Source organism: Ambystoma mexicanum, chromosome 2p (assembly GCF_040938575.1).
Source record: "Ambystoma mexicanum isolate Mex_15411 chromosome 2p, UKY_AmexF1_1, whole genome shotgun sequence".
Classification (NCBI taxonomy): Eukaryota; Metazoa; Chordata; class Amphibia; order Caudata; family Ambystomatidae; genus Ambystoma; species Ambystoma mexicanum.
In genome coordinates this window covers 333,550,849-333,578,752 of record NC_090923.1, presented here as the reverse complement: position 1 = coordinate 333,578,752, position 27,904 = coordinate 333,550,849, and the positions used below count along the sequence as shown (strand labels likewise).

The window sequence follows — 27,904 nt, the reverse complement described above, 5'->3', positions numbered from 1 at the left end:
GTCACTATGACACCCCTGGGTTACTGCACGGAGGGTGCTGTGTAACACGTGTGTATAAAGATGGTTCCTATGAGGGTGAGATAAACCCCATAGACATTAAACACCAAACATAGCCTAGAACACACATAGCAAATATGCCTAAGAGTGGGAAAAAGAGTCTCACTCTTAGCAGGAGAAAAAAACAAACCTTTCAAATCCAGCAAAGCTGCTGGGGGACTCTATAGGTAAGGGAAATTAGCCAAAGAATGAGAATTCTCCCTAACTGAGGCCACGGGATTGTCAGCCGCCGAGCAGTTGTGGATGTCTTCGGCAGCAGGAAGCCCACAAGGCAGTCATCGAGAAGATTAGTCAGGAAACTATACGACCGTAGGTCGTGGGACAAAGCAAGCAATATTAACTCTTGCTATGCGACACTGCATATTTTATGCCTTGTGAGGAGTAGCGGGAAGATCCGGTGGCAAAGGAGTGATTGCAGAAATCAGCCAAGGCTGGAGCAAGGGAGGCAATGTTGTCCTTGGTAGTTCTGGAGGAGCAGAGGAGCACCAGTTTGGATGAAACTTTCATAGAGAAGACTTGTCTAGAGAACTCATCAGGTGATATAGGAGAGAAGGGGAGGGGGCAAATGGAGGCCTGAGAACAGGCAAGGAAGAAGGGAGTGATGGAGAGAAGTGAGGGCAGGATGTCCTGAGTTTTAGTAAGAAGTGAGAGGCCAGTGCAGTGCAGAGGAAAAATGGAGACTGCATTAGGAGTGGCAAGTTCCTTGCAGATTTTGAAATGTCCCACTGCGTTGTTAGTGGCCCCAGAGATGCAGGCTTGGATATAGGCCCTCATCTTCGTGCAGATGGATAGTCTCTATTGCCTTTGAAGCAGGTGGCAGGACAGTCTATTAGAGGATGTGCTCGAAGCCTGCCACTTCTGCTAAGCAGCTCTGCACTTGTGTTTCAGAGAGGCCAGGTCGGAGTCATGCCAGGTGTTGCGCTTGGAGGCAGGCTTCATGCAGATCCTCATGACAGGGCCAAGGATGTCCAGAGTGTTGTAAATTGAAAGTTGAAGGTTAGTAAAGGATATTCACTGGTCGAATGATGGAGAAGGAGACGGGCAGCGCGGGTGGGGGGCTTAGCTCGGTGACCCAGGAGGTCCAGGTGAGAGGACTAGAGAGAATGATCAGACCAGGAGAGAGGTGTGGTGAGAGGGTTGGAGATGTCTGCTGAGATGAGAGCATCAAATGTCTGTCCAGCTGAGTGCGTCGGACCAGAGGGAAGAATGGAGAATGAAAGTCAGGTTGTGGAAGAGTCCAGAGGTTGCATCAAGGGAGTCAAGATGAATATTGAAGTCTCCGAAGAGGAGAAGCTTGGAGTTGGAGGCCAGAAGAGGTAAGGTCAGACCACTCTGAGGAAGAGGGAGACCAGACCAGGGGTCTGTAGATGGTGGCCAGAGTCAGAGAGGATAGGTGAGACACAAAGCCTGCAGACCAGGCATTTGAAGGGGGAGGGGGGGGTAGGACTGAGTGGGTATGATAGTAGCAGTGACCCATTCAGGGAAGGCCAGGGCCACTCCGCCCCTGGACCAGATATGCTGTGGCTTAGAGAGGATCTTGTAGCCCTCCAGGAGGAGGGTGCCAAAAATCGTGACAGAACTGCCCGTGAACCACGTCTCAGTGAGAGCGAGGGCGTAGAGGTCTTCGGGGGAAGTGGCAGATGTCAGAGGAGTGTTTAACAGCAGAGCGAGAGTTGAGGGTAGCTAAGTGGAGTTGGTTGCCACTTTTGAAGGTCTTCCAAGGAGGCATACAGGAATGTGGCACACCCGTCGGTTCGGTGGTGGCAGAGGGGACTAAGGGGTGGCAGAAGCAGGTGAAGGTGCTAATGCCACCACTGCTTCCCCATCATTGCTGTCCTGGGAACAGCTGTCCATTCGTTTGATGGTACTCCAGAACCGCATGGCCCTAGATATCATATTAGCCTCCCGGGTGGGGGATGGGGGGACCCGTGAAGTCACACAAAATCACGCCAGCAATATCACGGACAACACTTGCATTCATACCACCGTAACCCGCCTACAATGCGGCAAAGAGTCTGCCTGGTCCTTTAGATAATTGATTGTAGAATTATTGGGGCCGCAAGGAGCGTTTATTGGGCACATTCTGCTCATAGCTGTGGTTATACTCCTAGGGATGTCCTGTCTGTCCATGGTATAATCTGCACCCGTCCTGATGGTTCGCCAACTGCTCAAATAATGTACTGTGAAGAAGCTGAAGATACAATTTGTTATGACATGGCTAGATGTAAAGTATGCACTATTAAAAATGTGTAATGGACTGGAGAGAAGGTCTCATAGGAGGAGACTGGGGGGCGGGGGGAGTATTAAATCATATGTATTCCCCTGGTACTCCGTCATTATGTAACAGCATATTCTGCTCGTCATACACCATGTTAAACCACTACTCCTAGCCGCACAACGCAAAGTACTGAACCTCCGTGTGCGCGGCCCTGCTCAAGAGGCGCGTCACCTATTAAAAAATGCTCGCCTTCACTGTTCACGCTTCTGATGTAGATCTGTTCTGGCATAGCAGCGCATTTTCTGGTCTAGCCTTTTAGACTGTGGCGGCTTTAGCAGGTGGATGTCATATTAAAGGCTTCTCGTCTGCTTCGAGGCAAGATGCAAAGCGTTTTGGAGTATAAACTTTGAAGAAATGCGTTAACACTGTGCTACCTACTGATAACACTAAGTGCTGCCGAATGAAGCTGGCAACAAAAGACTACAAGAAGGGCTTTGTCTCAGCAATAAAGCGCAAGGAGTGGCCTTGACAAGCCTGAGACCAGCCTCTTTCATTGGCATCCATGTAGTCCTGGGAGTATAAAATACTGGATTCACTTGCACTGAGGTCCTGGGTTGCTGTTGGTCATTCGTTAGCTTACTACTTTGACTAGTAAAGTGTTCATCAATCCACCGGAATCAAGTGGTCTTTATTTTCCACAGTCGGAAAGGCACACAAAAACAGTCTGTTACAGGTTACGGCATCCCTAGTAACCTGTCTGGGGTGCAGGGCAGCACTGCTGCAGCTTATTTTTCATTTTCCATGCAGGTCACCATGCATGTAAAAAGCCCTGTATTGCACATCTCACTTAAACATAAAATGAAAAACTGACAATAAAAATACATACTTCTTTTTGCTTTTGTTTTAACAGGTCTTCGTCAAACTGTCTTTGGATTAGTTGTCTTTCCAATGACAATCGCTGTTCCTCATCTTGCTCTTCCCGTTGTCTCAACTCTTCTTCAATCTGCTTCCTCTTGCGTTTTTCCTCTACCTGAGCGGCTATGGCTTTCTAGTTGTAAACATTGAATAAAACAAAGAGCAAATCATTACAGGTCTCTGTAACATGGGCCTAGACTTAAGTCTTAGGAGAGAATTTTGAATTCAGAAGAAAGCTATCCCTTATTCAATTGATATTTATTTGGCAAGATAGGGGGACCTATTCTCTGGGTACCTTTCACAGGGCCCATGCTGGCACTGGATAGGATGTTTCGGTATAAGGAATTACTTGGAGAATCTTAGACAGGGTACTAGATGGATAGCCAGGGTGCTTATCCTACATAGAGCTCTTTGTGGAGGAAGAGCAATCACAGTATGGACTCCTTCCCAGGCCATTTTTAGGTCTGGCATAATTACCAGATGGGTGATTTAAGTCAACATGTCGGATAGAGATGTATAAAATTGGAAGTTGTCTTTTAACTAATCCACTGAGAGGGTCTTTTTCCTCCAAATTTATGAACACTCAATAGGTTACCAACACACTTAATTGAATATTAGCACATCTCTTACTAAAAGTCTAATGGAGTAATCAAACTGCACAATTGTAGAGCACTCCATTTTTACCACAATAGAGCCTATTATGTGTGTCTGATTAAATATTTTAACAAAGAACTTGAGAAAAAGTCATAAGGGCTTACATTTTGCTTACGTAACATTTTGCAAGTTTATTACCTGATGCTCTAGTTGTTTTTGCCTCTTTCTGTCTCTTTCCTCAATTTGTGCAGGATCCAAAAGAGCAGTCATAGAACGTAGAAAGCTGTGAAACAAACATATCAAAGAGATTATACAGACAAGGTCATTATACAAAACTGAGTATTACACTTGAGGAAAATAAAGTGACTTCTGCATCTGCCAGACCACCCTGGGACATAAACTTGTCTTGCCTCTGCTTCCGCATAGGAAGACAAACCATATAAAACACTATCTAACATGGCTCTTAAGCGGACAAGTCTGCTAGAAGGAGGTGCTCCTCCCAGGTAGCATGGTATAATTTTGGCTTGCCTATGTCCTTCAGTGAAATACAGTGCAAGCGGTGATGTATAAAGTAGGACAATTCATAAGGGTGGTCATCTACCCACCAAACAATAAAGCATCACATGAAGAGACTATTGGAGTTTAAGGAAACGGATATTAAGACTTATGCCCACCTAGACTTTTGCATGTCAGAAGAATTCTCAAAACCTTTTTCTCGGTCAGAAAAGGGAAGATCAATGGGCTCTTCTTGTTCAGGAATCAGAAGTGGAACTTCCAGTTGCTCCATCTGTGGTGGATTTAAAGGAAGTGCTGGAGAATTTGCTTTCTTTAAGGAGTCAAAATGCATTGCCCATCGATCATGATCTTCCACCTAGGCAATAAACAATGTTAGAAATGATTTACTGTACCACGATACATAAGAAAACACATGATGCACATCCCTCAAGAACATTTATAACAATAGTACATATGTAGGGGTTTTCCCATCCACATAAATCCTAAAGGCACTTTACAAATGCATCCCAAGCCTGTGAAAGTGTTTTCAAGGAGACAGTTATAGACAGGAGCATATATCCACATTACATAACTGAATCCTGCCAGAATCTACTTACATCTGACAATAATTAAAATAATTTCAGAGCACAAGGTGCAAAGTGAGTGAATCGTAAATAAAGGATAAATGAAAAAGATGATTAAGGAGCAACAAGAAACATTTTCATATGTTTCCTAAATTTCAGGGGAGCGGGGGAGGTGTGGGGGGGTATCTACCTCTTTTCACACGTCCCAGGACATGACTTCAAGATTTCCTCCAATCACATAGTAAGAGATAGGCAAATGTTGCAGACTCAGACAAGCTGAGTGGAGATTGTGATGGTGGCATAATACATGTATTAATCAAGAATTTTGGGTCATTTTGAGTAATTGATTTCTGTTTTATCCAAAGTGATTTAAATTTTCCCCTAACTGAACTGCAACTGGCAACCAACCAGTGGTTAATAGTTGCTAGTTGCACATCCAGCCAGGCTCGAAAGCAGGTTTATGGTTTACATTCTGCACTCTCTGAAGTTTCATTAAAAAGTTCAGGAGGCACAGGTAGACTCAGTTACAATAGTCTAATCTGACTTATTTGCAAGCTTGATCCTCGTCTTTGAGTGGGCTAGAGAATAGACTGAAAAGCTTTCTGCATTGTGTGAGGGTGTGGAAGGACGAGACTGACACAGGAGGCATGCTTTGGGGCAAATACTTTTATTTTGTACCAAATGAAAGAAAGAAACCAATCCAACTCTAAGAGGGGTTTCCCTGCCTCAAATAAAACTAAGGAAATATCAGAATTTAAAGGTAAAACAAAAAAGTCCGTCAGCCTGTGTCAAAATCCTACTTCTAACCCTCACACTTCTCTAACACAACTAAAATGGATTTGCTCTTCAGGGGCCAGACGAATGACCCCCACCCCCTCTTCTGGATGGTATGATTTGCAAAGTAGGGGAGTAGGGGAATCTCTTCCCTTCTTCAGGCCTTTCTCAGGCTCCTATTGGTGATTCACTATGGTTGGGGGAATGTATCCCTTCCCCAGGCCTTTCTTGGGCTTCTCTTGCCAGTTCAATGGACAGCCCTGGTGTACTCTTCTGCCAGGGCTGTCTTTCCCATGTACGGGTCCCAGACCCCTAACCTGTGCTTCCTCCTCGTTATTCACTAGGGAGCCCTGGTGCACTCTGCTGCCAGGGTCTGTATGGACTTCTTATCTGTGGGTCACAGACCCCTTCGTACAGGCTTCTCAAGTGTCAGTCCCAGACCTTTTTACACTGGTTTCTTGTCCCAGAGGTCCCCGTGAAGCCCATTACCTTCTCTCGGGGCTCCCAGTCCTTCGCAGCCTTCTCGGGTCTCTGTTCTTCCTCCTGCAGCTCTTCGCAGTTTCCTGTTCTTACACCGGTTTCTGCGGTTCTGCCACTCTCCCGTGGGGCCACGCAGCGTATACCTGCTAGTCTGTCGTGCAATGCTCTCCTATGCCCGGGCGTTCAGTCTCGCTGATTTTCAGCACATCGCACTCCGGCAAAGCAGGCAGGGACTCCGGAACTCACCCCATTTCATCTGGGTCAGCAGCTGTAGTCTCTGCTCTACCTAGTGCAGGCAAGGACCTCCACTCGTGGTGCCTCCAAGGAGGGACTGACGACAATGTTAGTCCCTCTTCCATCTTTAAGCTACTTGTGACAGGATAACTAGACCGTACACTCCGTTTTTTTGAGAGGTTGGTTAGGACTCTGTATCTTCATCACAGTAGTTTGAGGGGATGACTCAGTGGGGTTAGTCCTGATATTCCTTGTCCCAATTATTTGAGAGGACAGCTCATTGGAGCCGACCCTACTCTTCCTCTTCCCAGTAGTAACATCACTGTGCGCATCCGGAAGTGCTGTTTGGCTGGACGTTCTGCCGGTCGTGGTGAGCGGATTATAAGTTTGGGTTGGCCCCGTCCACCCCAGGAAAAACAGCTACAAAAGGAGCCGCTGCACTCATCTGCGCGTGCACATCCGGAAGTGCTCCGGAAATGCTGTTTGGCTATTTGCTGGGTGTGGGATGAGGAGGTGAGCCTGATCCTTAGCAGGTATTGCAAGCCTATGTGTCCCTGAGTGCATTTGGGAGTACTTTTATCTTTGGCTAACACTAGCCAAAAACAGAAGTGTCTTAGAGGCAGTGATTGAATCCGATTGAAGCTTACTGTTGCAAGTCTTTGGCTGTGCAGCCATTAGTGGAAATGGATATGACCACGCTAGATGTAAACACACATGATGCTGCTAACACCATTACCAACATATTACATGTAGCAGGGTCCCCGCAGATGGTGAATAATGACAATGAGCTTCACCTTGTATTAGCTCCTAAACTGAAATCCCCTCCACACATGCATACCCCCCCTAGGGGAAACCGCACCTGCATACCTAAAACAATAACAAAATGTGGACTTGGGAAAAAAGTTTCGGTAATGACCAACTAATATCCCCAAAAATATATTAGAGTTGTAAAACGATAGAGATGCTATTGGTGACGATATCGTGGCACAAGAGATTGCGAGTGATCTAAACGAGCTCTTGCAGTGCCTTGGAACAAAAATGATTGAAAGGGTTATTTGCCCTAGCATTACTGGGGGTACATTAGACCAGCTAATGAAAAATTGCATGATGGTGATGAAATCACGAAGACAGGGCCCTATCATGTTGCAGGTACTAATGTTACTTGCATTAATCTAGTCAGGGAGACAGGGTATGGAAACAACTACCCTCGTATGGCATGTATGAATGATAAATCCCAGGATGACCAGTTGCTAGTGCCGGGAGGGCACGGGGGGCGGGGAGGAGTGTGGGGGGCGAAGTGCAGGTAACTCAAAAAATGCAGCCAGTGGGTGGCTCTTAAGTGCAGAGAGAAGGGACTGTAGTAGGGTTGCAGGTACAGACCCTTACGTGCTGGGGGAGCCCGGAAGCAGTGCAAGGGCAAGTGGACATGCAGGAGCCTGGGCCGAAGTTCAGAGGGTATCCAGGTGACCAGTGCATGGAGCAGTCAGGTACATCAGCAGGGGAGAGGAAGAGAAAGCTTAAGCAAAAAGGAAGGTCTTGAGTTGCTTCCAGAAGGAGGTGGTTCTGCTCAAGTTTGAGAGAGGCAGGGAGGCTGTTCCAGACGGAGGCCCCAGCCGAGGAGAGAGATCTGCCAAGTCTCTGCTTGGAGAAGCGTCTTACCCTCAGAGAGTTGGAGGTGGTATGAGCGGAGAGCCTGAGAAGGAAGATGTTTTGGAAGAGAAAGTTGGAGGTAGAGCGGGCCCAGGCCCCAGAAAGCCTTGTGGACGATGCAGAGGGTTTTTAACTTGATCCTAGTAGCCATGGGGAGCCAGTGAAGAAACCATTGTAAAGGTCGAAGAGTAGAGGCAGGCAGATTTAGAAAGAGGCAGTAGTGCAGCCTAGAGAGGACCAGAGCTCTGGAGACGGTGAGCTTCTGGGGGAAAGTGAGAAAAGGAAGAATACCTCTGTGGAGGTGCAGCCAATAGTTTGACTTCTTAGAGACGTCAGAAATGTGAGGAGAGAAGGAGAGGGTAGAGTCAAAAAAAAAAAAGGAGGGGTGGAAAAGGAGGGGGGAAAAAGGAGGGGGGAAAAAGGAGGGGGGAAAAAGGAGGGGGGAAAAAGGAGGGGGGAAAAAGGAGGGGGGAAAAAGGAGGGGGGAAAAAGGAGGGGGGAAAAAGGAGGGGGGAAAAAGGAGGGGGGAAAAAGGAGGGGGGAAAAAGAAGGGGGGAAAAAGGAGGGGGGAAAAAGGAGGGGGGGAAAAGGAGGGGGGGGAATATACTCCTAGCCGAAAATACCTTGCATGCCCATCCATCAAAGCACTTGTCGTCCCTATCTGGAGGGATCATAGGGTATGCCGTCTGCCTCGAGATGAACCAAACTCTCAGGAGTGGGGTGTGTGGATAGGTAGCTGGAGTCGCTACAGGATGGGCAGTATTTCTTAGTCAACGACTTGTTGACCGTCGGAAGAGACTCCGGGGTGTTCCAAGCAGCAGCCACCCTTTTCTGTAACGCCATGTGAAAAGGCAACACTGGGTCAGTGGACAGACCCTGCTCTAAAATGTCAGTCAGGTCATCCTGATCGAATTCAACTGGAGGGCCGGACCATCCCAGGTACTCTGTAACCCTCGACATCAACCTCCTATAGGAGCATTCAGCATTAGCCCCAGGCTCTGGCCTGCCAAACTCCATCTCAGGAGATGTGTCCAGGCCACTGGCATCATGTAAAGATTGATGCAGAGCCTCCAGCTGACTTTCCTCAGAAAAGACCATGCCAGGAGCTTCAGGAGTGTCACCAGGAGCATCAAAAAGCTCCAACTCCACATCCGACCTCTACTCATCCTCATATCTATTCTGTAGAGAATGAAAGAACTCCCTCCTAGGGAAAGGAACAGGCCTAGAGTCAAGAGGAACTCTCACAGTCTTAGACAGAGCCTTTCTTGGAGGTTCCACAGCTCTAGTGGCCTCCACCGGCAAATACAGACCAGTAGGCCCTGATGACGTTGAGGGCGCAGACTGCTTCAGCGTCAACAAGTGCTCTGAGGGCCTGAACGAGGGCAAGGCCCCGACCACCGCACTATGGCCACGGCACCAATGGCATCGACACCTTCCCAGACTTCGACAGTCTCATCGGGGACGAAGACCACGACCTGGATCGGGCATGTCTCTGGCGATCTACCGGAGCCTTGTCCGAACGGGACCTCGACAGTTCCCGATATTTATCGCGCTGACTGCCTGGGCCTGAAGGCGTGCAAGCATCGGACCGGGACCGTTTCACGCCGGCTTCAACCGAAGGTGCAGACAAGCCAGTGCCCTGGGATCGAAAAGTCTCCAGCATTTACTCCCTGAATGCCTCCCACTCCTCCGGAGTTGTGGTTTTAGTGGGGCAAGCCACTTTCCTAGCGGAGCCATCATCCGACGAGGACTGGGAAGGCGACCGGTGACGCCAATTCCGGGAGTGCGAGAAGCACTCTGGGACCGAGATCCCCTGGATTCCCTCTGACGGGGAGAGTCACCCATCGAGTCGTCGGTGGAAAGACTGGTATTCTTTTGGGATTTACAGGGTTTGGATAACCAACCTACCTGCAACTTCCCCTTACGCTCCTGCAAGGCCTTGGCAGTCAACGACTGACACTTGGAGCAGTGATCCGTGTCATGGCTCTCGCCCAGACACCACAAGCAGATACAGTGCGGGTCCGTGATGGACATCTTGGACTTACAGTCTCTGCACTTTTTAAGCCCGACCGCGTAGTTGGTGGGGTAGAAGAAGACTATTATTGAAGTAGATAACACTAGAGCGCAGAGTTCTTGAAGCAAACACGTTTGCGGAAAAACTGAACTGAGGCTACGAGCGCCATGCATCCTACTTATAACATCCGATGAAGTCGCCCTCGACGGATGCTTTCGAGGGACATCAGACGCCATCGATGCAGGACGCCCTCTGCCGAAAAACCTCAGAAGCAGCACAGCTGTGGACATTACATGTCAAAGATGTGGAATACATTGGAGCACACAATCCATTCAGAAGTGTGGCCTCTCAGCGTACTTTACTGAGCTTTTGCTCTTGGTCGGGAAGCTTTGCATGGGAGCAACATTCCAAAAAATAACCGTTCCGTTCCACATGATTCTTTCCATGCCTGATTCGAAGCGATGCATACCTCTTGCGCTGCTCACTGAACTCCCCCTAGACCATTGTTGAAACACTTCAAACAAGGGCGCCCCCTTTAGAATGCCTTCTTCTATGGTTGCCAGAGGGCGCTATAAGCACTACTTCTCAGGCCAGACGTTGATGCGCCTTCCCTGATATACCTTTATGCCGTGCCCTTCAGCATTTGCCAGTCAGCACTTCAGGAATTGTCTCTCCAGTTACAAATACCCATGTGATGCCTTTTTCCCATGCAGCGCCCTACCACTCTCCTCACTACATATCGTAATTGCTTTACATAGCCCTTATGCCATCAGCTTCTTGGCCCTCATGTTGACCAACCGCATTAAAACATTCTCAGTCTTATTTGCACACAGGACAGCACTGTCCTAGGGAACGCTGCGACTACTCGGGCAGACCTTATCAAGAAGCTTCCCTCTGTGGTGAGCGCTGGATCCTCAGATAGCTGCTCCCCACAGCCCAGGTTAGTTTGCTGGCCTCTTCCGGTGCCAATTCAACATCAATGTTGTAGGGGAAGGTCTGTGGTGGATCAAGTAGGTCCCAGCCAAGCTTCATTACATACACACACACCTTTGTTCTGCATTATTTGTGATTTTGTATGCTTCCCGAGCACTTTGCTTTATGAATGTAGCTACCCTTTGAGGAAGGGGGTAACCCATGAACTCATGACCCTTTCTTGACTTTATTCATGTTCTAGTAAGCCCAAGAATTAGAACAAGATCGGTACTCACTCCTTCCCCATAAACTCTTCTGTGTTGTAAAATAAAACAATTGGAACTATGTTTATTGTTCAAGTAACATAATGTAGTTACTAAATCGAGGTGTTCCCTAATCAACTTAACGTGTGGCTAACAATGTCCCTGACATGCCAGTTCTTTAAAGGTGATCCTGACACGTGAATGGTTTTAGAGGTTTTTATGGTTTAAAACGCTGACATAGATCAAGTGCAGTGGTTACGAGTGTGGGTAGCCAGCATTTGGGCTGCCCTCTTAACATTAGCACAGTACTGTGATGCCTGTGCATCGGTATGTGCCTCCACTGGAATTAGTCCTTGGTCAGGTATTGTTGAAAAAGCTATGTTTTAAGAGATTTGCGAAATTGGACAATTGTTTGGGCATTCCGAGACGACATCAGGATCGAGTTCCAGAGAGTGGGTGTTATCAAGCCTGCTGGTATATTTGCTGCGCGAGGAGTGTCCACCACCAGATATGTGGAGCTTAGCTGCCAGGTAAGCTTGTGTGCTACTCATGACTGCTTTGTTGACGAAACATACAGTATTGAACAGTATCCTGGCTTGGAGTGGAAGCCAATGTAGTTTGCATAGGATGGGGGTAATTCAGTCAAATTGCCAGGCTCCTGCAGTAAGCTGTGTTGCAGCGTGGAGGACTGTTTTTAGGGGAGCCAAGTTAGCAGCTGCGAGCTCTGTCAGGAGAGCATTTCCCCAATCAATGTGCAAGACCACAAAGGCCTGTACTACTGGCCGGAAGTCCTGCAGCAGGATAAAAGGGTTTGATTTTTCAAAAGGGTATAGATTCTGAGCCAGGCTATTTGGGCCGTCTTGGCTACATGTTTCTGGAAGGACAGGCTGCTGTCAATCGTAAAAGCCTAAGGATTTTGCTGAGTCAGAGTTGTGGACCAAATCCTTCTAGGCTCATATCATTGAGCCATTGTTGGACAAGTTATTTGTTAGCGGGCGGATAAATGAGGATGAATTGAGTCACGGATGGGTTTAGTTTGAGATAGGCAGTCGGCATCCAGGACTGGATGATGGCTAGGTAATTGCAGAGGCAAATGATGTCCTGAACCCCATTTAATCTCACGTACAACTCAGTACATTGGGATCTTGGAGGAGAGTGCCAAAAAAGGTTCCATGTAAAGGTTAACAAGAAAGGGTGAGAGGATGGAGCCTTGGGGGACTATGAAGGAGACCTGGAGTCGGTTAGAATGCAACAAGTTCATTTGAACAGCATGGTTTCTGCCTGAGAGGTAGGAGGTAAACCAATTTGGAATAGTCTCAATGCTACACTTGGGCCAGAACCCTGATTGATAGTCATTTAGGAGGTGCAATTGTGCATTTGTGGCAAGCAGTTGTGTAGCAACTACCTTTTCCAAGATTTTGTTAATAAACGGGAGGTTTGCAATGGGCCAGTACTTAGCTAGGTTGTCTGGATCAAGGGTTGATGTTTACAAAAGAGGTCGTACGAGACCAGTTTTGAGGGTGTCTGGAATTATCCTTCGGCGAGGAAGGCATTGATGATGCAGTGGGCCGCTTTGAGCGCTGGGCCTGATATTTTTTTAATGATGGAGGCCAGAATGATATTGTCAGAGTAAGAAGTAGGTTTGAGGGAGGCAATCATTTTGAGGAGATCCAGTGGAAAGTGTAGAGAATTCGATCCAGAGGGGCAGTGTGCGTGCCAGGGTGCCGCGGATGCTAATGCTGTGAGGTTGATTCAAGGGTTTCTCAGATTTTGTTTATTTTTTCAAAAAAGATATGTTGATGCATCGCATTTTTCTTGAGCTGTTGGTACCCAAGAGTCAGGTAAGGGTTTGGTACAATGCTTCATTACTTCAAAGAGGGCTTTGCTCCTTTTAGCTGCGGCAATGGTGGTGGAATAGTAAGTCTTTCCCCCCAGTAATGTGATGAATCTGATGTTGTCAACACTTCTTTCCCGACGGTAACCTCACCCCATGTGGCCAGGGGATGGCAGTAGCTACCTGATCATGACCCTGGGGGTGGCTATATGAGGGAGGATCACTTGGTGGAGGGGAGAAGACATCCTCCGGGAGAGCGTAAGTGCACGATCGGACAAGGCATGGTATTCCCCTTCCTCTTTCGAGGCTACCCCATTCATACCAAATGATATAATGGCATATTGGTACACCTCCCCTCATCCACCTAGGAAGGGTGCTGAAGTCCTAGCGAGATCTGTATGTGAGCCCTCAAAATCTGACACCCTCTAAGACTCATGAAAACAGCTTCTCAAACTATATCTACAAGTCATCCAGGGCGAGAGTTGACTTCCCCTTAAAGAACATTTAGAATACTTAACCCAGACTTTACATGTAAATCATCAAGATTGGACTACCATTACCATAACTATAAGAATACTGGGACGAGGAAGATGAGATGAGTAATGCAGAGCAAAGACCAAGAACACAAGCTGTGCTCTAGTTGTGAGCGCATGTGCTGTGATCGGGAAATTTAAAATAGCAGAAGTAAATGACTGCGGCACACTGCTGAAGGGAGAAAGCTGCTTCTCTCAGTACGGACCAAGACGATGTGGAGCCGACCAGCTCAAGGAAGAAGAAAAGGAAAGCTCACCACAAGAGAGAATACTCTGCGTAAATGCCAGAAGCCGACACAGGGCTCCTGGGCTTTTGCAGGTGTTGAGAGGAAGCGCTTGCCTTACCATAGCCCGAAGCGATGCAGAAGAGCCCAGCAGGAACCACGAGAGCCAAGGAACGAAGCCGGAGAGTCAGAAAAATGCTGAAAAAACCGCAGGAGAAACTAGCTACGCCAGCAAGATCCGGTGAGTCCACAAAATGGAAGCAGTGACACTGGGGTGTATTGGTAGCCATGCCAAATGCAAATAACTTAAGGAAGCAAATTAAGTACATGAAAGAGATAGAGCCAGTGAGCATTTCTTTCAAAGGGAAAACAGAACAAAAGTAAGACTTTCAAGTTTGTGATTGTGTGCAATACACATATGAGAGAAGTCCATGCAGGATAGTATAGCAGGCAGATACAGTATCAGGTAAAGCACACTTTAGAGAATATCAAGTTTGGAAGTGTGTGCAGAGCCCATATGAGAACAGAAAGCCCTGGAAGGAGAGTACACCAGGCAAATTAAAGCTGCAAGGAAAACATATTTAAGAAAGCCCCGGCAGGAGAACATATCAGGCAATTGCGTTCATATAAGAAAAACCTGGTAGGGAAGCACACCAGGCAAGGACAAACTGAACAGTGTATACAAAATACACCACCTAAAGGGGTCCTGAGATGGATAATAGCACTAGAAAAAAGGCTGTGTGAAGCCAAAGGGAAGAAGAGTAAAAACCTGGCAGGAGAGTACAACAGGTATCCTTAACAAGATGAAGACAAAGAGCTAAGTTGTTTTGTGTGCCATTTGTGTTGTGGATCAAGAGAAACTCAAGGAACTGATATCTTTATACGCAGTGGGAAGAAAAATCCAGGGGAAGGGAATCAACCCTCTGGAACAAGGAACTCTTTTCCTTTTTGAACATTTATAAACCACTCAAGGCCAAAGACATTACACCTTTTACCTTAAGAGTTTATTTTGTTGGAAGGTGAAGGCCAGAATAGTACTTTGGACAAGGGATGGTTTTGCTTTGGAGATTGACATTTACAGACGCTTAGTTTTGGTCTTAGGTAGGGAAACACCTCTTAGAGCAGGGGCAAAGGCATTTTCCACCCCTTTTCTATCTTAAAAGTCTTTGACCAAAACCATGACTACCTTGTGTTCGAGTCTCATTTATGTCTCCTTACAGTAATCAGAATTCTACGGTTTCTGTGGAGAGATCTAAGTTTGGCGAGGTCTCCGAAGTTATGGTTTGTGTGCCACTGTTTCTTTAAGGCTCTGACAGAGTTTGGTTGAGGCTAGCTCGGGGTGTACCATGGGGCGGATGGTGTGGTCTTTGGCTGCCTAGATTTTGGGGTGGCACAAGTGTCCACCAGTCTCATAGCAGAGTTGCTGAATTATTCCAGGAGGCCCAAGGCATTCCCTGTGATGGGGACATCTGCAAAGTTTGCTTCCAGTTCATTAACCGAGAAGGTAATAATTGGCGTTGAGTGAGGGGCCTTTTAGCCTAATCTTTGTGAGTTGTAGTGTAGTGGGTGACTGATAATGGGATGGCAGCATCTTCAGGCCAGTCAAGTGGGACAGGGGCTGCACAGATGATGCAGGGGGATAATGTGAAAACCAAGTCTAGTATATGTTGCCTTTGACTCTGCTCTGCTCTGCTTTGCTCTGCCCCATGCACAACAGACATTTGACAAACATTTCTGAAGTCCTGCTAACCTTTGAGGAGGTCCTTGCATCAGATGGACTATGAGGAGGGGACTTGGTTAGCAATTCAGTGCTGGACTGCCGCTTTGTGTGGGACCAGACTGAAATGCAAACCGATATTTCTTTGCTGTGAAGGGTGCAGTGAGCTAAAACGTGGTTATACACCCTCCTAATTGAATCAAATTCCATAGAACAGGTTATTTGAACCATGTTGGTCCTCAGTAGAGGGGCTCCCAGACTCCTGCTTATACTAGAAGGTGATATGTGCAGTCTAAAATAAACAAGGAATATCACAATGGTGGACAGAGTCCCCCTTGCACTTATAGCCATAGGGACGGTTCAGTGCCCCGAAAGCAGAGTAGCTAAGCAAGGTACGAAAAGCAAAACGGCTATACTTTTCAAAAGTCAGGTCAGGTTCAAAACAGCAGAAAGTTGGGAGTTCTATAGATGCCTTCGGTGGTGAAAGAAAAATCTTTCCTAACTGTTACTGAATAAAGCAACCTATTCAAGGACTTACCTGAAGCTCCAGAGATCTTCCCTTACGACACAAGACTGTAAACACACCCATTTCTGGGGGAGAACATTCCAAATGAACAACATAAATCACATTAGCTACATTCTGGTTTACACGCTCAAGTGTCTGTATTCTGGCAGTCTATGTTCATTGAAATAACAAAATGCAATCAATGCAAAGAAAGAAACTCAGATAAGCATTTCCATTCCAGGCAAAATGTAACCTTTTTTTGAATAAGTAAAACTCATGATTGCTATCCTGTGCATGTCATTTTACCCAGCTAAAAGCTGCTAATCTTTGGCTTCTTTGTTACGAAAGGCAGATACCTATGCAATTTAAGTGTCACAAAAATGTACTGCCTTCTACAGTTCTTTTTTTTCTCGATTTGCCCAAATCATTGCTAATCAGTTTACCGCTGAATGTATCATTTTTTCCTTCATTTTTCTTATACTGTCTTCTTCCCTTTGTTTATTCAATTCTTCAACCCATTTCTTTCGTTGCTCACGTTTCACAGCACTAAATGCATGGTCCAATGGAGCAGCTTCCTAAAATCACACAAGTTACATATTTAAACATACTAGAAATTATAGCCATTAAGACAAGTCCTTACTGCTTTTCTTCGTAAATTATCCCAACATATATTAGTATTACATTGAGCAAACACAATTAAAACATGTATAAACTTGTCTACATTTCTTTCCGTCCAGCCACTTCAAAATGTAAGTAGATAAGCTGTATTAAGTCAAGCCTCATTAAATAGCCCCAAATGTCTGCTGATATCAGAGTTAAGCAAATCATGTGACTCAAAAATGTTTGATTAAAAAAAGATCCCTCCTGTCTTGTTTGACTGAATTTAAAAAGATAATTAGATTGGAGGTATTTTAAAAGCTCCGATTTTGTTGTTAAAGTTCAGAAACACAAGATATGTTTGTCATTTTTGTGATGTAATAGATATTCATAATACGCTGGTCTACATTAAAGCCTTGAGGAGGTGCAGGAAAATATTTCGATTCATGGTGTCAAATGCCACAGAAAGATGTAATAATGCTAACACTGCAGCACCATGATTTTCAACTAACTCTCAGAGGATAAAACACTGCATACCACAGGCCTGTATGTGAGCCTATGTCTAAAGACAACTTAATGGATGTTTTATGTATCACTGTATTTGCTTAAGAGGTGCAGGACTACAACCCATTTACAGAAATGCATTTGGGGGATGGAGGCTAGAGAGAAGGGGTGGGGGGCGTTCTTTGCACGGGTCACCAGGATCTGGTGTTGAGGACAAGAAGTGGCGTCAAACTTGGTATTGTGCCTTTCCATGCGATTAATCATTTAGGGATTACATTGGAGCTCAAATGTGTATGTGGGAAAAGGAATGCAGTTCTTTTGGAGAGATTGTCTACTTAGCTGAAAGAGGACAAACGGTATCTAAGTTTATATGTACCCAATGCCCTCAACATTAGTGGTGGTTTTAAGAACTGTAGAGCTCATGCAATTCCCCTCGAGTCACAAGAGCACTGAGCCAAGGCACTACCAGATAGTCGATCGTGGCTGGGACATGCCAGTTAAATGTTCAGATATTTGTACCGCGCACCGTCAACAACGGAGGTGGTCCCCAGGATCCCAGGCGCTCTGGAGGATCTGCATAAGAGAAGGCGGGGTGGGTTAGTAGGATGAAGAGGGAGTAAGAAAGTGAGAGGAGTAGTGTTCCGTTGGCAGCTTCATCTCGATATACACTGTGCGGCTTGCAGTGCGAGAGGTGGTTGTGTGAGTTAAGTAAGCAGAACGTTTTGAGCTTTTTGTTAGTGGGTTATATGTTTTGCAGCTAATCTTCACAGAATGGATAAATGCCTGGATTTCGGGGATCTTGCATGGTGCGACAATAGCTAGATTTGATATCCTTCATATCAGAGTCAGAGGCCCACGCCTAACAGAACAGTTGAGTATGGTACCATCCGCAGCAGGGTTTGAGAAATAATTGAATAATTCAATACAATCCTAAAACGCCAATAGATTTGAGAGTCCTGCACAGAGGGAGAGAAGCCCACGACTAACAGAACAACTGAGGTTTTAGCGTGGCCACTCCCTGTTGTACTCTAATGAACTATGTATAGTATTGTATTCTAGTGAACTATATGTAGTGAGGTTGGGGTGTCTATTCTCTTCCTTGGATGTCAGAGCAGGAGTTCTGGTGTCCTCAAGCCCTACTTTCTATGTGAATGTGTCTGTTGGAAATTCGAGTGTGGTACCGGCCGGGATGCTATGGGTGAGTCATCTAAGTGCTTCCGTCTTGGTCTGCCTATGTGTTCAGGCTTACGTTTCCTCCTCTATAACCTCGGATAACTTCGGGAGAATCCTGCCTGGTTCTGAAGGAAAAGGGATGAGTCCAAGGTTTCACAAATACCCTTTTAATAATCCAGCGGTGTAAGGAGCAGGGAAAAGTCATAACACATCCGGACCAGTATCTATGTTGGGGATTGAGTAATTCGGAGTGAGCCAAGGGTGATAGATCCCAAAGTCCGACAAAGAACTGAGAAAGTCCTAAATCGAGAAAAAGTATCAGGAGAAGTACAAGATAAAACAAGAGGATTGAGTGGGGGCCAAGATGTTGTAAACTGTATAAAAATAGATACCTTGTTGCTACATTAGTAGCAACACCGACTAATGAAGGATAGGTTTTGAACTATTGATTTGGTCAAGCCTTTGGAATTCAGGAATATGAAATCCTTTGGAACCTGGAATCGAAGAGACTGTAGCAAATTTTGTGCTTGATCAATTCTTGTTTGGCTTCAGTGAACTTCTCTTTTCCAGCACTCCCAGGCCTAGATCTTGATAAAAGTCTAGACTTCCCCATGTGGTTCAAGCCTTTTCCCTGCCCAGATGCATGAACTTTGTCCATGCATCTAAAAAATCTCACAATTATTCATCTGGGGGCCTTACTCGGGTCATGTCAGAGTGATCTGAGATGTCCATTCCCAGAGCTGCAGAAGTCAACTTCATGATGAAGGATTTCATGCTGGGCACCTGCCTCCCTTTTGGAACTCCCACAATCTTTACGCTGTTCCTCCTATTGCTCGACTCTCGGTTGTCTAGTATGTATGCGACAGCTGCCATGCGTTTGAGTGCCCTGTTTCATCGGGAGGTTATTGCACCTAAAGTGTTGCTACTGTCCAATCCTTTGTGCTTTGATGAAATGTCTTCCCTTGGCCTTTCGCCCATTTCCTCCACTTTCCCTGCGTTTCTCACATTACTCGATTTCGTTTTTGAGGTTGCCGATTGTGCGATTGTATGGTCTTTGTGAGGAATACAGGAGCAGTCAGTTTGTCTGGGTCCTCTAAAAAAGGTGGTTCTGAGGTTGATTCTTCCCAGGGCTCTTCCTCCCTCACTGTTCCTTGTTCGCCAGGGTCAACACACAGGCCATACTTTCTCCTGTGCACCTATGGCTCCACAACTCACAGCACCCGGGTCTGACGCAATGTGTGGCGCCCTCCCTTTACCCCCACTTCATTGGTACCTTTCTCCCTAACGTCTCACTCTCCACCTACCTCGGGTGAGGTAGTGTGGGCTTGGTGTCGGGGCTCTCCTAGCTTTGTAAGACCTTGCTTTGTGTGTTACCTCTTAAACTGATTTCTTAATTTCTTCTCCCTAAACTCCTAAATATTCAGAACCAAACTTTAATGTTCTGCTCTAGCAGCCTCAATTCTAGGGATCCATCACGCACCTGTGCTTGGCCGCTTCACCCAATCTCATTTTTCAAGTACGACCATACTTTACAGTAACTCCTAATTGGATGTAGATTACATGGCGATGTATCAATGTTGAATTTGTGTTTTATTGTGCCAGTATCCGACAGGGAGCCGAAAACCAATTGGAAACCTACTAAATAAATATTCTGTAACCAAATTCATTGAAATCGGTTAGTATTTTGCCTTTTTGCTGCAGTTTGTGCAGCAAATGTTTATGTCTTCTTGACCAATCCTGCCATTTCACCCCCACCCCCATTTCATTAAGACAACACCTATAAAAATTCTGTAACTTGAAATCCTGACGCTGGTTTCAAAGTGTTTAGAAATGCTCAATTTAAAATACCTTTGCTTTGATAATGGAAATCAAAAGATTATATTTTTCTTTTAAGTTTAATGAAATTACCAGTAATCTTTACCTAGTATCGAGAGTGCATATCACAGAAAAAACTTTTAAAAGATGTTTAGATAAAGTATTGTACCCCCATAACAAAGGCAGTTCGTATGGCAGCTGGCAAATCTGGAGAGCTGAAACTTGAAGGCTTTAAACTTGGTCCATTTGAAACTGTGGATACTGCATCACTACCCTTCATTCCCAAACTAGCCTTGAGCAGGTTTTCTGTTTCAGCATTGTGAAAAGGTGAAAATGTAACCTGTAAAACAATTATAGTAATTAGTCTGAATAAACATGCCAATCAAGAAGCAAAAGCATTTATGCGGGTTCAGTTTGTGTGTTAAACATATTTCACAGGGTGCACAGTCATTAAGTGCTAATAGTAAGGTTATCCGTCATAGAGAGGCATTGCGATTGATCATCATCTTGGTGACCCAGACTAGCAGCACAATGAGGTCACGAGAAAGCACAATGAACTGGACACTAAAAATAACGTTAAGACATACAACATGCTCTAATCTATAGTAGGAATTGTATTCTTGCTTATGACAGGTACAACAAAAGTCAATATAATTCATCTCCAGCAATTAACTTTGGCAACTATTTTCTTTAATTCTCTCAGGTGACACAGTATAGTAAGGTACAAGAGGGCCTAGACAATATTAGGATGCACAAGAAAATATGACATACATTACTCACCGTAACCATATTTCTGGTACTTGTATATCCTTAGATTCACACGCTGTGCATATAGTCCAACATCTAGTGGTAATCGCAGAGTACTGCATCTTTTGTTTTTCTTCGAAGATCGAAAATGGACGCCGCCCTGTGAGTGTCGAACACTATCCCTACTGTCACATGTAGTATACTCATGATACCCCGCGCGTCAAAGTTCTCCCTTGTGGTTTTCTTCTGCCATGAGGAAGCCTGAAGAGAATGCGTGAATGATTACAGAAGTAAAGAAGGCGCAAGATGTCAATGTCCCTTTAACTTCAACAGGGGAGGAAGGGAGGGCGTATGTGAATCTAAGCAGATAAAAGCCCCAGAAATACGATTATGTATGTCTTCTGATGCTTGTAAATATGCTTTAAAAAAAATAAAAAATAAATCACATGCTGTGCATAGACTGGCGAGCAGTACCAGATGATTGAGGTGAAATGTGTGACGGAACAGCACCAAAGATGTCTTAACACCACCTGACCCACCTGAGAATGTGTATCTTAGCAGTAATATTGTGTAAATGTGTGAACAAAACTCCAGGTAGCCGCTTTGCAAATAGAATTTAGAGGAATATTTGCAATGAAAGCAATAGCAAACCATTAGCCTCGAGTAGAATGTGAAAAACATTAGTCCATAGGCGCCCCTCTGCGAGAACAAACACGGCTAAATTACCTGTTCTTTGGAAAAGTACCCACTCGATAGTCCGCTGCCACACTTTAGCTCAATGTACCTTTCACAGATGGGAAATATCCATTTGCATATCAGTCTTTGTCCCACCCACATGGGCAGTCCAGTACGGAAATGCTATGGCAATTCCCTTTTGAACAAAAGTACCAACAGCAACCCTGGCGAGTTAGAAAGGACTATGTGTGTGTGGGTGATCAACAGGGTTGATGTCACATGTACCACACCAAACGACAAAACGTCTCCATTTACTGAAATAACTGTCTCGTATTTGGTTTTCGTGCTTCTTTAACATCTTTGAGGTAGTTGGAGATGCAAACTCTTGACTTCAGGAGCCATGCTGCATAGTTTGGGGCATGGGTGCAGTGCTGTTCCCTGATCCTGGGACAGCATGTTGTAGGGGCAAGGCAGCTTGACCGGAAGATGAGATGCCAGAACCACAGTGGACAAGCCCACATTGGTGCCATCAGGATTAGTGTGGTGCATCTTGTGGATTTTCCCGAGTAGTGTTGGGGGAAAAGCGTAAGCAAATCTCCCTGACCATTTCATCCATAGACCGTTCCCCCTTGGTCATCTTTTGGGGATACTTGGAGCCGTAGTCTGGGCATTGTGTGTTCTACAGTGTGGGAAAGAGTGATGTCTGGATGCCTACGTTGTGCAAAATGTGTTTGTGTAAATGGTACGCGTGCTTTATGGGTATGTTTATGTAGAACCTGGCTGTGGTGCGGTCTGTTAGGACTAGAATAGTCTTCCCTTGAAGTAGTTGTTGAAAAGCTATCAGGGCTTTGAACACTACTAGTAGTTCTAAAAGACTGATGTGTTTGTTCGCTACAGATTATGACCACGTGCCATGCGCCGTCTGGTGTATAAGGTGAGCTCCCCCACCTCTACAGGGATATGTCTGTGGTGAGAGCGGCCTCTACTGCAGGTGTGGTGACTGATTTCCCATTCAGAAGGTTTTTCTTTGTCCACCACGGTAGTGATAGAACAAGGGCTTGCGAGACAACCACTAGATCGTCCCACTGGCCGCTTGCTTGACACCATTGGTTCGAGAGCCACTCTTGCATAAAACGAATGCGCAGGCGGCCATGTCGGACCAGGAAAATGCAGGATGCCATCATTCCTAATAGCCGCATGGCTCGCTGTACGATTATCTGACGACCGGCCACATAGTAAGGAATCTAAAAAAATTAACATTTTTGACCCACTCATTGGAGGGGAAGACAAGTCTGTCTTCTGTCTGAATAAGAGCTCCCGAGCTCCCAGAAATGGTTTCACTTGACTGGGGACAAGATCCGATTTCTTTTCGTTGATCGAGCACCCCAGTTGAAATAGTAGGTCTACAGACTTTTGGGTATTCTCTAGATCCGCCTGACGCATGCCCCCCGTTATGGTCCAGTCGTCTAGATAAGGGTACACTGGAACAGACTGTCTGCCACAGCCAGAACCTTGGTAAAAACCCTCAGGGCTGGGGCAATGCCTGCGTGAGGCTGGGGAGGGGGGAAATGAGGGGAGTACTTTGAATTGATAGCAAGTGTTCGCTCTCTTGAAGCTTAGGTACTTTCTGTGCGCTGGCAACATTGAAATATGAAAGTATCCATCTTTCATATCCAAGGTTGCCATGTAATCCATGTGCTTTACCAGTGGAATTAACTCCTACAGAATCGTCATCCTGAATCTTTGAGAATTGACATACTGATTTCAAGGCACAGGTCTAAGACAGGGTGCATGGCTAGATCCTTTTTGGGTACAATGAAGTATATTCAATAGATAACCGTGTTTAACTGATGATCTGGTAAAAGTTCTATTGCTCCCGTTTGCAGCAGGGCCTCCACATCTGCCTGAAGGATGAGGAGTTGGTCTAGAGATATTCTTCTGTTCTTTGGTGGTGGTACCGAGGTGTCTGAAAAAACTTAATGCAATAACCCTTGGCCACTGTCTTGAGCAACCACTTGTCTGAAGTGTTACCCTCCCATGTGTGGATGAAGCATGTTGTCCAACCTCCTACTAGAGATGCAGGGGAGGGGTCTTGTACTGGAGATTCATTTGTTGGCAGGGAAGCCTCTGGTAGGGGCGCGCCTCTGGCTGCTGCATTCCTACCCAGTCCTTTGCCACGCCGAAATCCCCACTGTTGAGGGGCTTGATATGCGTTGGACACTCCTTGGCCAGAGTACCAGGGTGAACCTCTTGTACCATTAGAACCCTGAGTGGGTCTAGAGAAGGTTTACCCCCGAAAGGAGCGGCGGGTAGGAAAAACACTGCGCTACACGTACAGCCTTCTGGAGATCTGGTTGAGAGATTTTAGGGTCTCATCAGCCCCCCAGAAAAGGTGCACATCAGGCCTTTTTACGCACAGAAATCTTTTCAATACGGCCCCTTTAATTCTTCCTTGCGTACCACTTACATAGGCTATTTATGGCAGCACCCCCATAAATCATGGAGCTCACTGGTGACAGCCTGGCTAGCAGCAGCTTGCAAATCCACTCTTTACGCTAGTAACTAACACAGTTCCTTAAAAAAAGCAACTGGGTTGAGTCCTCTCCTCCGTTAATGATTCCATCAAGATAATACATTCAGAGTAACGTAAAATGGAATTTGTGTTTTGTTCACTTTGTTCAACTGCCTGCATTTTGTAGGTTACAGGGTTATTACATCTTGAATCATAAATATGGTTTTACTTTGCTTTAGGATACAGGTATTATGTAAAATAAAAGTTGTCTTAAGGGATGCATATCTGCTTAAATGGCTTTAATAGAGGCAGCACAGTTGGGCATTTCATATTTTGTTTTTTTTTCATCACAGAAGCACACGAACTGCAAAGCTAGACATGTGATCTGAACTTTAACTCCCTTTCCGACCACACACTGCAAGCAGGTAGAATGGATACAGATAGAAGCAGTGTTGTATATATTTTCAGTGGCACAGATTGTACCTCTACCGCTCAACAGGACGGCTATATATTCAGGCAAAGGAGCTTCTATACTGAACGCATGTCATCGCACAATGCCAAATATTCACAGCAGGGCTGATTGCATTATGCCCACCTTTCTTAACAGCAGAGCTTAAGAAATTCAGGTACTGTCCCAAAACATAGCAATCCTGCTAAGAAAGTATGAACATGTGTTGGCATTTTCTGCAGTGAGCTAAAGTACAGAGCAAGAACAGTGTTTGAGCTCTTCCCACCAACCTCCGACAGTGTGAGAAGATGGCACTGTTGTAACATACTTCAATCCCTTCTACTCGGTCTAAAGCTTTCAAAACTTATGCTTCTCCCACAGCCATAAATCAAGCACATTTCAAAGCCTCATTATGAATCTCCTGACTAGTTTAGCATAGCCCAAACAGGCTTAGAGCTTTTGACAAGCCATTTATGTCAGGCAAGCCTCACATGGAACTGCCAGTACCCTAACACTATGTGCCTTTCTGTGTCAACAGCCTGTTGGGAAAGGCAACTCAGTGGGTCAATAACCCTCCTGCAGAGATTATTGGGTACCCGTTAGTTCAAATCCTGTTAATAGGTGAGTTCATGAGTCAGAGACATGCATTTAAGATGCAGGTAACATTCAATTGTAACACAGTTGACTTAACTTTCGACTCATCAAAAGGACTACTAAATGTTCATTGGTCAGAACACACATTTCATCCGGGATGCTGTACTTGTAATGGTGCAGAAGTAGAACACACATCACATGAGGACCACTATACTTGTAATGGCTCAGAACAGACACCTCATCGAGCCTGCTATACTTGTTATGGCTCAGAACACACATCTTATACGGGCTCTTGTAATGGCATACAGTGTTGCTAAAGCATATACATTCAAGCAAGTGCTGCATCTGGTGAGACAAAAAGGAACAGCTACTCTGAACCAAAGCAATACCGAAGAAAAAAGGTGTGGCTGGGGGAGGGGGGAGGGGCATGGGTGGACGAAGGGTCAGAGAACATACTTGACAATCCAAAACAGGAATTAGAGCAAAAGAGAGAGAAATGAGCTAAATAATAGGGCAATAAAGAAAGTGAGAAGGGAAACTGAGTTAATAATAGGACAAACACAATAGGAGTGAGGGATAGAAGCAGAGCAAAAGAGACATTTGGAGACAGCTAAATAAAAGACTGATCAACAGCAGGTGGGAAGAGATGGAAATAGAAAAGCAAGACTAGAGAAGGGCAGGCAATAACATAAGAGACAGCGCAAGAAAGATAATCAAAATGAGTATATACCACAACCGATAAAAATGAAAACACAGATATAGCCAGAATAATGACATGAGAGAGGAAGAGTTATATCAGCCGATACAGTGAGAAATAGGGCCTCATTACAATTCACCCGGTATGGAAAAAACGGTGGCGGTAAACCCGCCGCCACCGTTGTTTCCATACCGGGTGATCTCGAGTCCTGCAGGCGGAGGTGTCAATCCCACCAGGTCTGACCTGGCGGGTTTAACACCACCCGCCTGCAGGGGGACATGGAAACACCGGCACCATCACAAACACCGGCACCATCACAAGATGGTGCCGGTGTTTCCACTTCCCATATAGGACTCAATGGGAATGGGGATTTACCGAATTCTGCCTCCGGAATTCCCGGGTCACCAGAGTCATAATGCCCCGGTAATCACGGAGGCGGAATGGTAATACGAGTCTGGCGGTAACCTGCCGGAATTTCAGGCACGGTTACCACCAGACTCGTAATGAGGCCCATTGGAGGGTAAAAAGCAACAATAGATTGCAGAGACGGGAGAGGCAGAGTGGCCGAGAAATAGACTGCAAAATATGGCATTGCAACACTTAAGGGTGACAAGCACAGCGGTAGAAAGTGAGGGACATGGAAAATAAAGTAGCAAAGGTGAAGGACAGATGGAGCAAAAACCTTGAGTGGCTGTCAAGCTCATTGAATGGGAACCCGACTACAGACTAGTTACTTTTGATGTAACTAGTCTCTATACAAGTATACTACATCAGAAAGGATTGGAAACAACTCAAGAGTTCCTCCAAACAAGATCAATTTCATACAGAAAACAAAATGAAATGATATTGGAGATGCTTAATTTCACGCTTAATATTTTTCTCTTCAACGAAAACCTTTACAAGCAAAAACAAGGAACAGCAATGGGGGCAAAATTTGCCCCCCCCCATATGCAAATTTATATATGGGTTCGTACGAATTGCACCATGCTTGGCAACATATTTCATTTTCTGACCTCAACCAGGTAATCTACTGGAGTAGATATATAGATTGACATTCTAATAATATGGAAAGGAGACAGAAAATAAATCATTAGTTGAATATCATCAATACCTAAATAACAATCATTACAATTTACAACTCACCATGGAAGAGATCACCAACAAAATACACTTCTTGGATCTAGAACTATACATCCACAACAATCAAATTCATACTACGCTATCCACCAAACCGACAGCGGGCAACAGCATTTTACATGCAGCAAGTTACCATCCGACACACATCAAGAACAACATCCCCTATGGAGAATATCTGAGGATTAAACGCAATTGCACTGAAAATGATGAATTGAACAACCATCTGAATCTAGCAAAAGCAAATTTTCTGGAAAGGGGATACAAAATCCAACATCCTGAACTCGGCCAAAAACAGAAGCAAAGAACGCACGAGGCAAGATCTACTAACAACTAAACCACACAATGCCAAAGCAACAAAAAGAAATGTGACACAAACAATCAGATTTATTACAATCTACAACTCAGAAGTTAAAACTTTGAAACAAACACTGGAATCTCCTAACAATGGATCAAGATCTGAAATCTTTCCTATCTGACACCATTACATATAGAAGAGCACCCAATTTGAAAAACATTATGCCCCTCACATTTTTTGTAAAGCAAAATTATGGGAGGACAGCAACAATTGTGGACATCAGACAAACTCAAAGTATTCTACAAATGTGGGAACTGCAAAATGTGTGCATATGCAGTAAATGGACTGAAAGAATTCATCAAAACTAACGCCACACATTACATTATAAAGGATTTTCTGAAATGCAACACAAAATTCAGTTTATGCCATAAAATGTGTCTGCTCTAAACTGTATATAGGGACCACGATAAGACCTCTCAAAATTCGAATATCCGAACACATCCGCTCAATCAAACAGAAAGACATACGCTATCGCTTGAGTAAACATTTTTTGGAAAATCACCATGATGAACAGATGAACCTGATCAGATTTTATGGCCTTGAACATGTGACTTCACCAAAAAGAGGAGGAAACAGGGAAAGATCCCTACGAAAAGTGAAAGTGAATTGGATTTACTCTATGGACCGCTGCATTACTGGCTTAAATT

General features: G+C 45.2%; 1 protein-coding gene across 1 annotated transcript in view; it reads right to left on the bottom strand.

Annotated features, from left to right (window-relative positions):
• The window catches only part of CCDC66 (coiled-coil domain containing 66), a 561,787-nt gene that overhangs the window by 275,427 nt on the left and 258,456 nt on the right, over window positions 1–27,904 (bottom strand). Inside the window, exons 8-12 of the mRNA XM_069643663.1 lie at window positions 20,262–20,432; window positions 16,447–16,578; window positions 4,459–4,655; window positions 3,983–4,067; window positions 3,162–3,323 (exon numbers count right to left, since the gene is read on the bottom strand). Of these exons, the coding sequence (XP_069499764.1) occupies window positions 3,162–3,323; window positions 3,983–4,067; window positions 4,459–4,655; window positions 16,447–16,578; window positions 20,262–20,432 (747 nt within the window). The remainder of the gene's footprint in view (window positions 1–3,161; window positions 3,324–3,982; window positions 4,068–4,458; window positions 4,656–16,446; window positions 16,579–20,261; window positions 20,433–27,904) is intronic.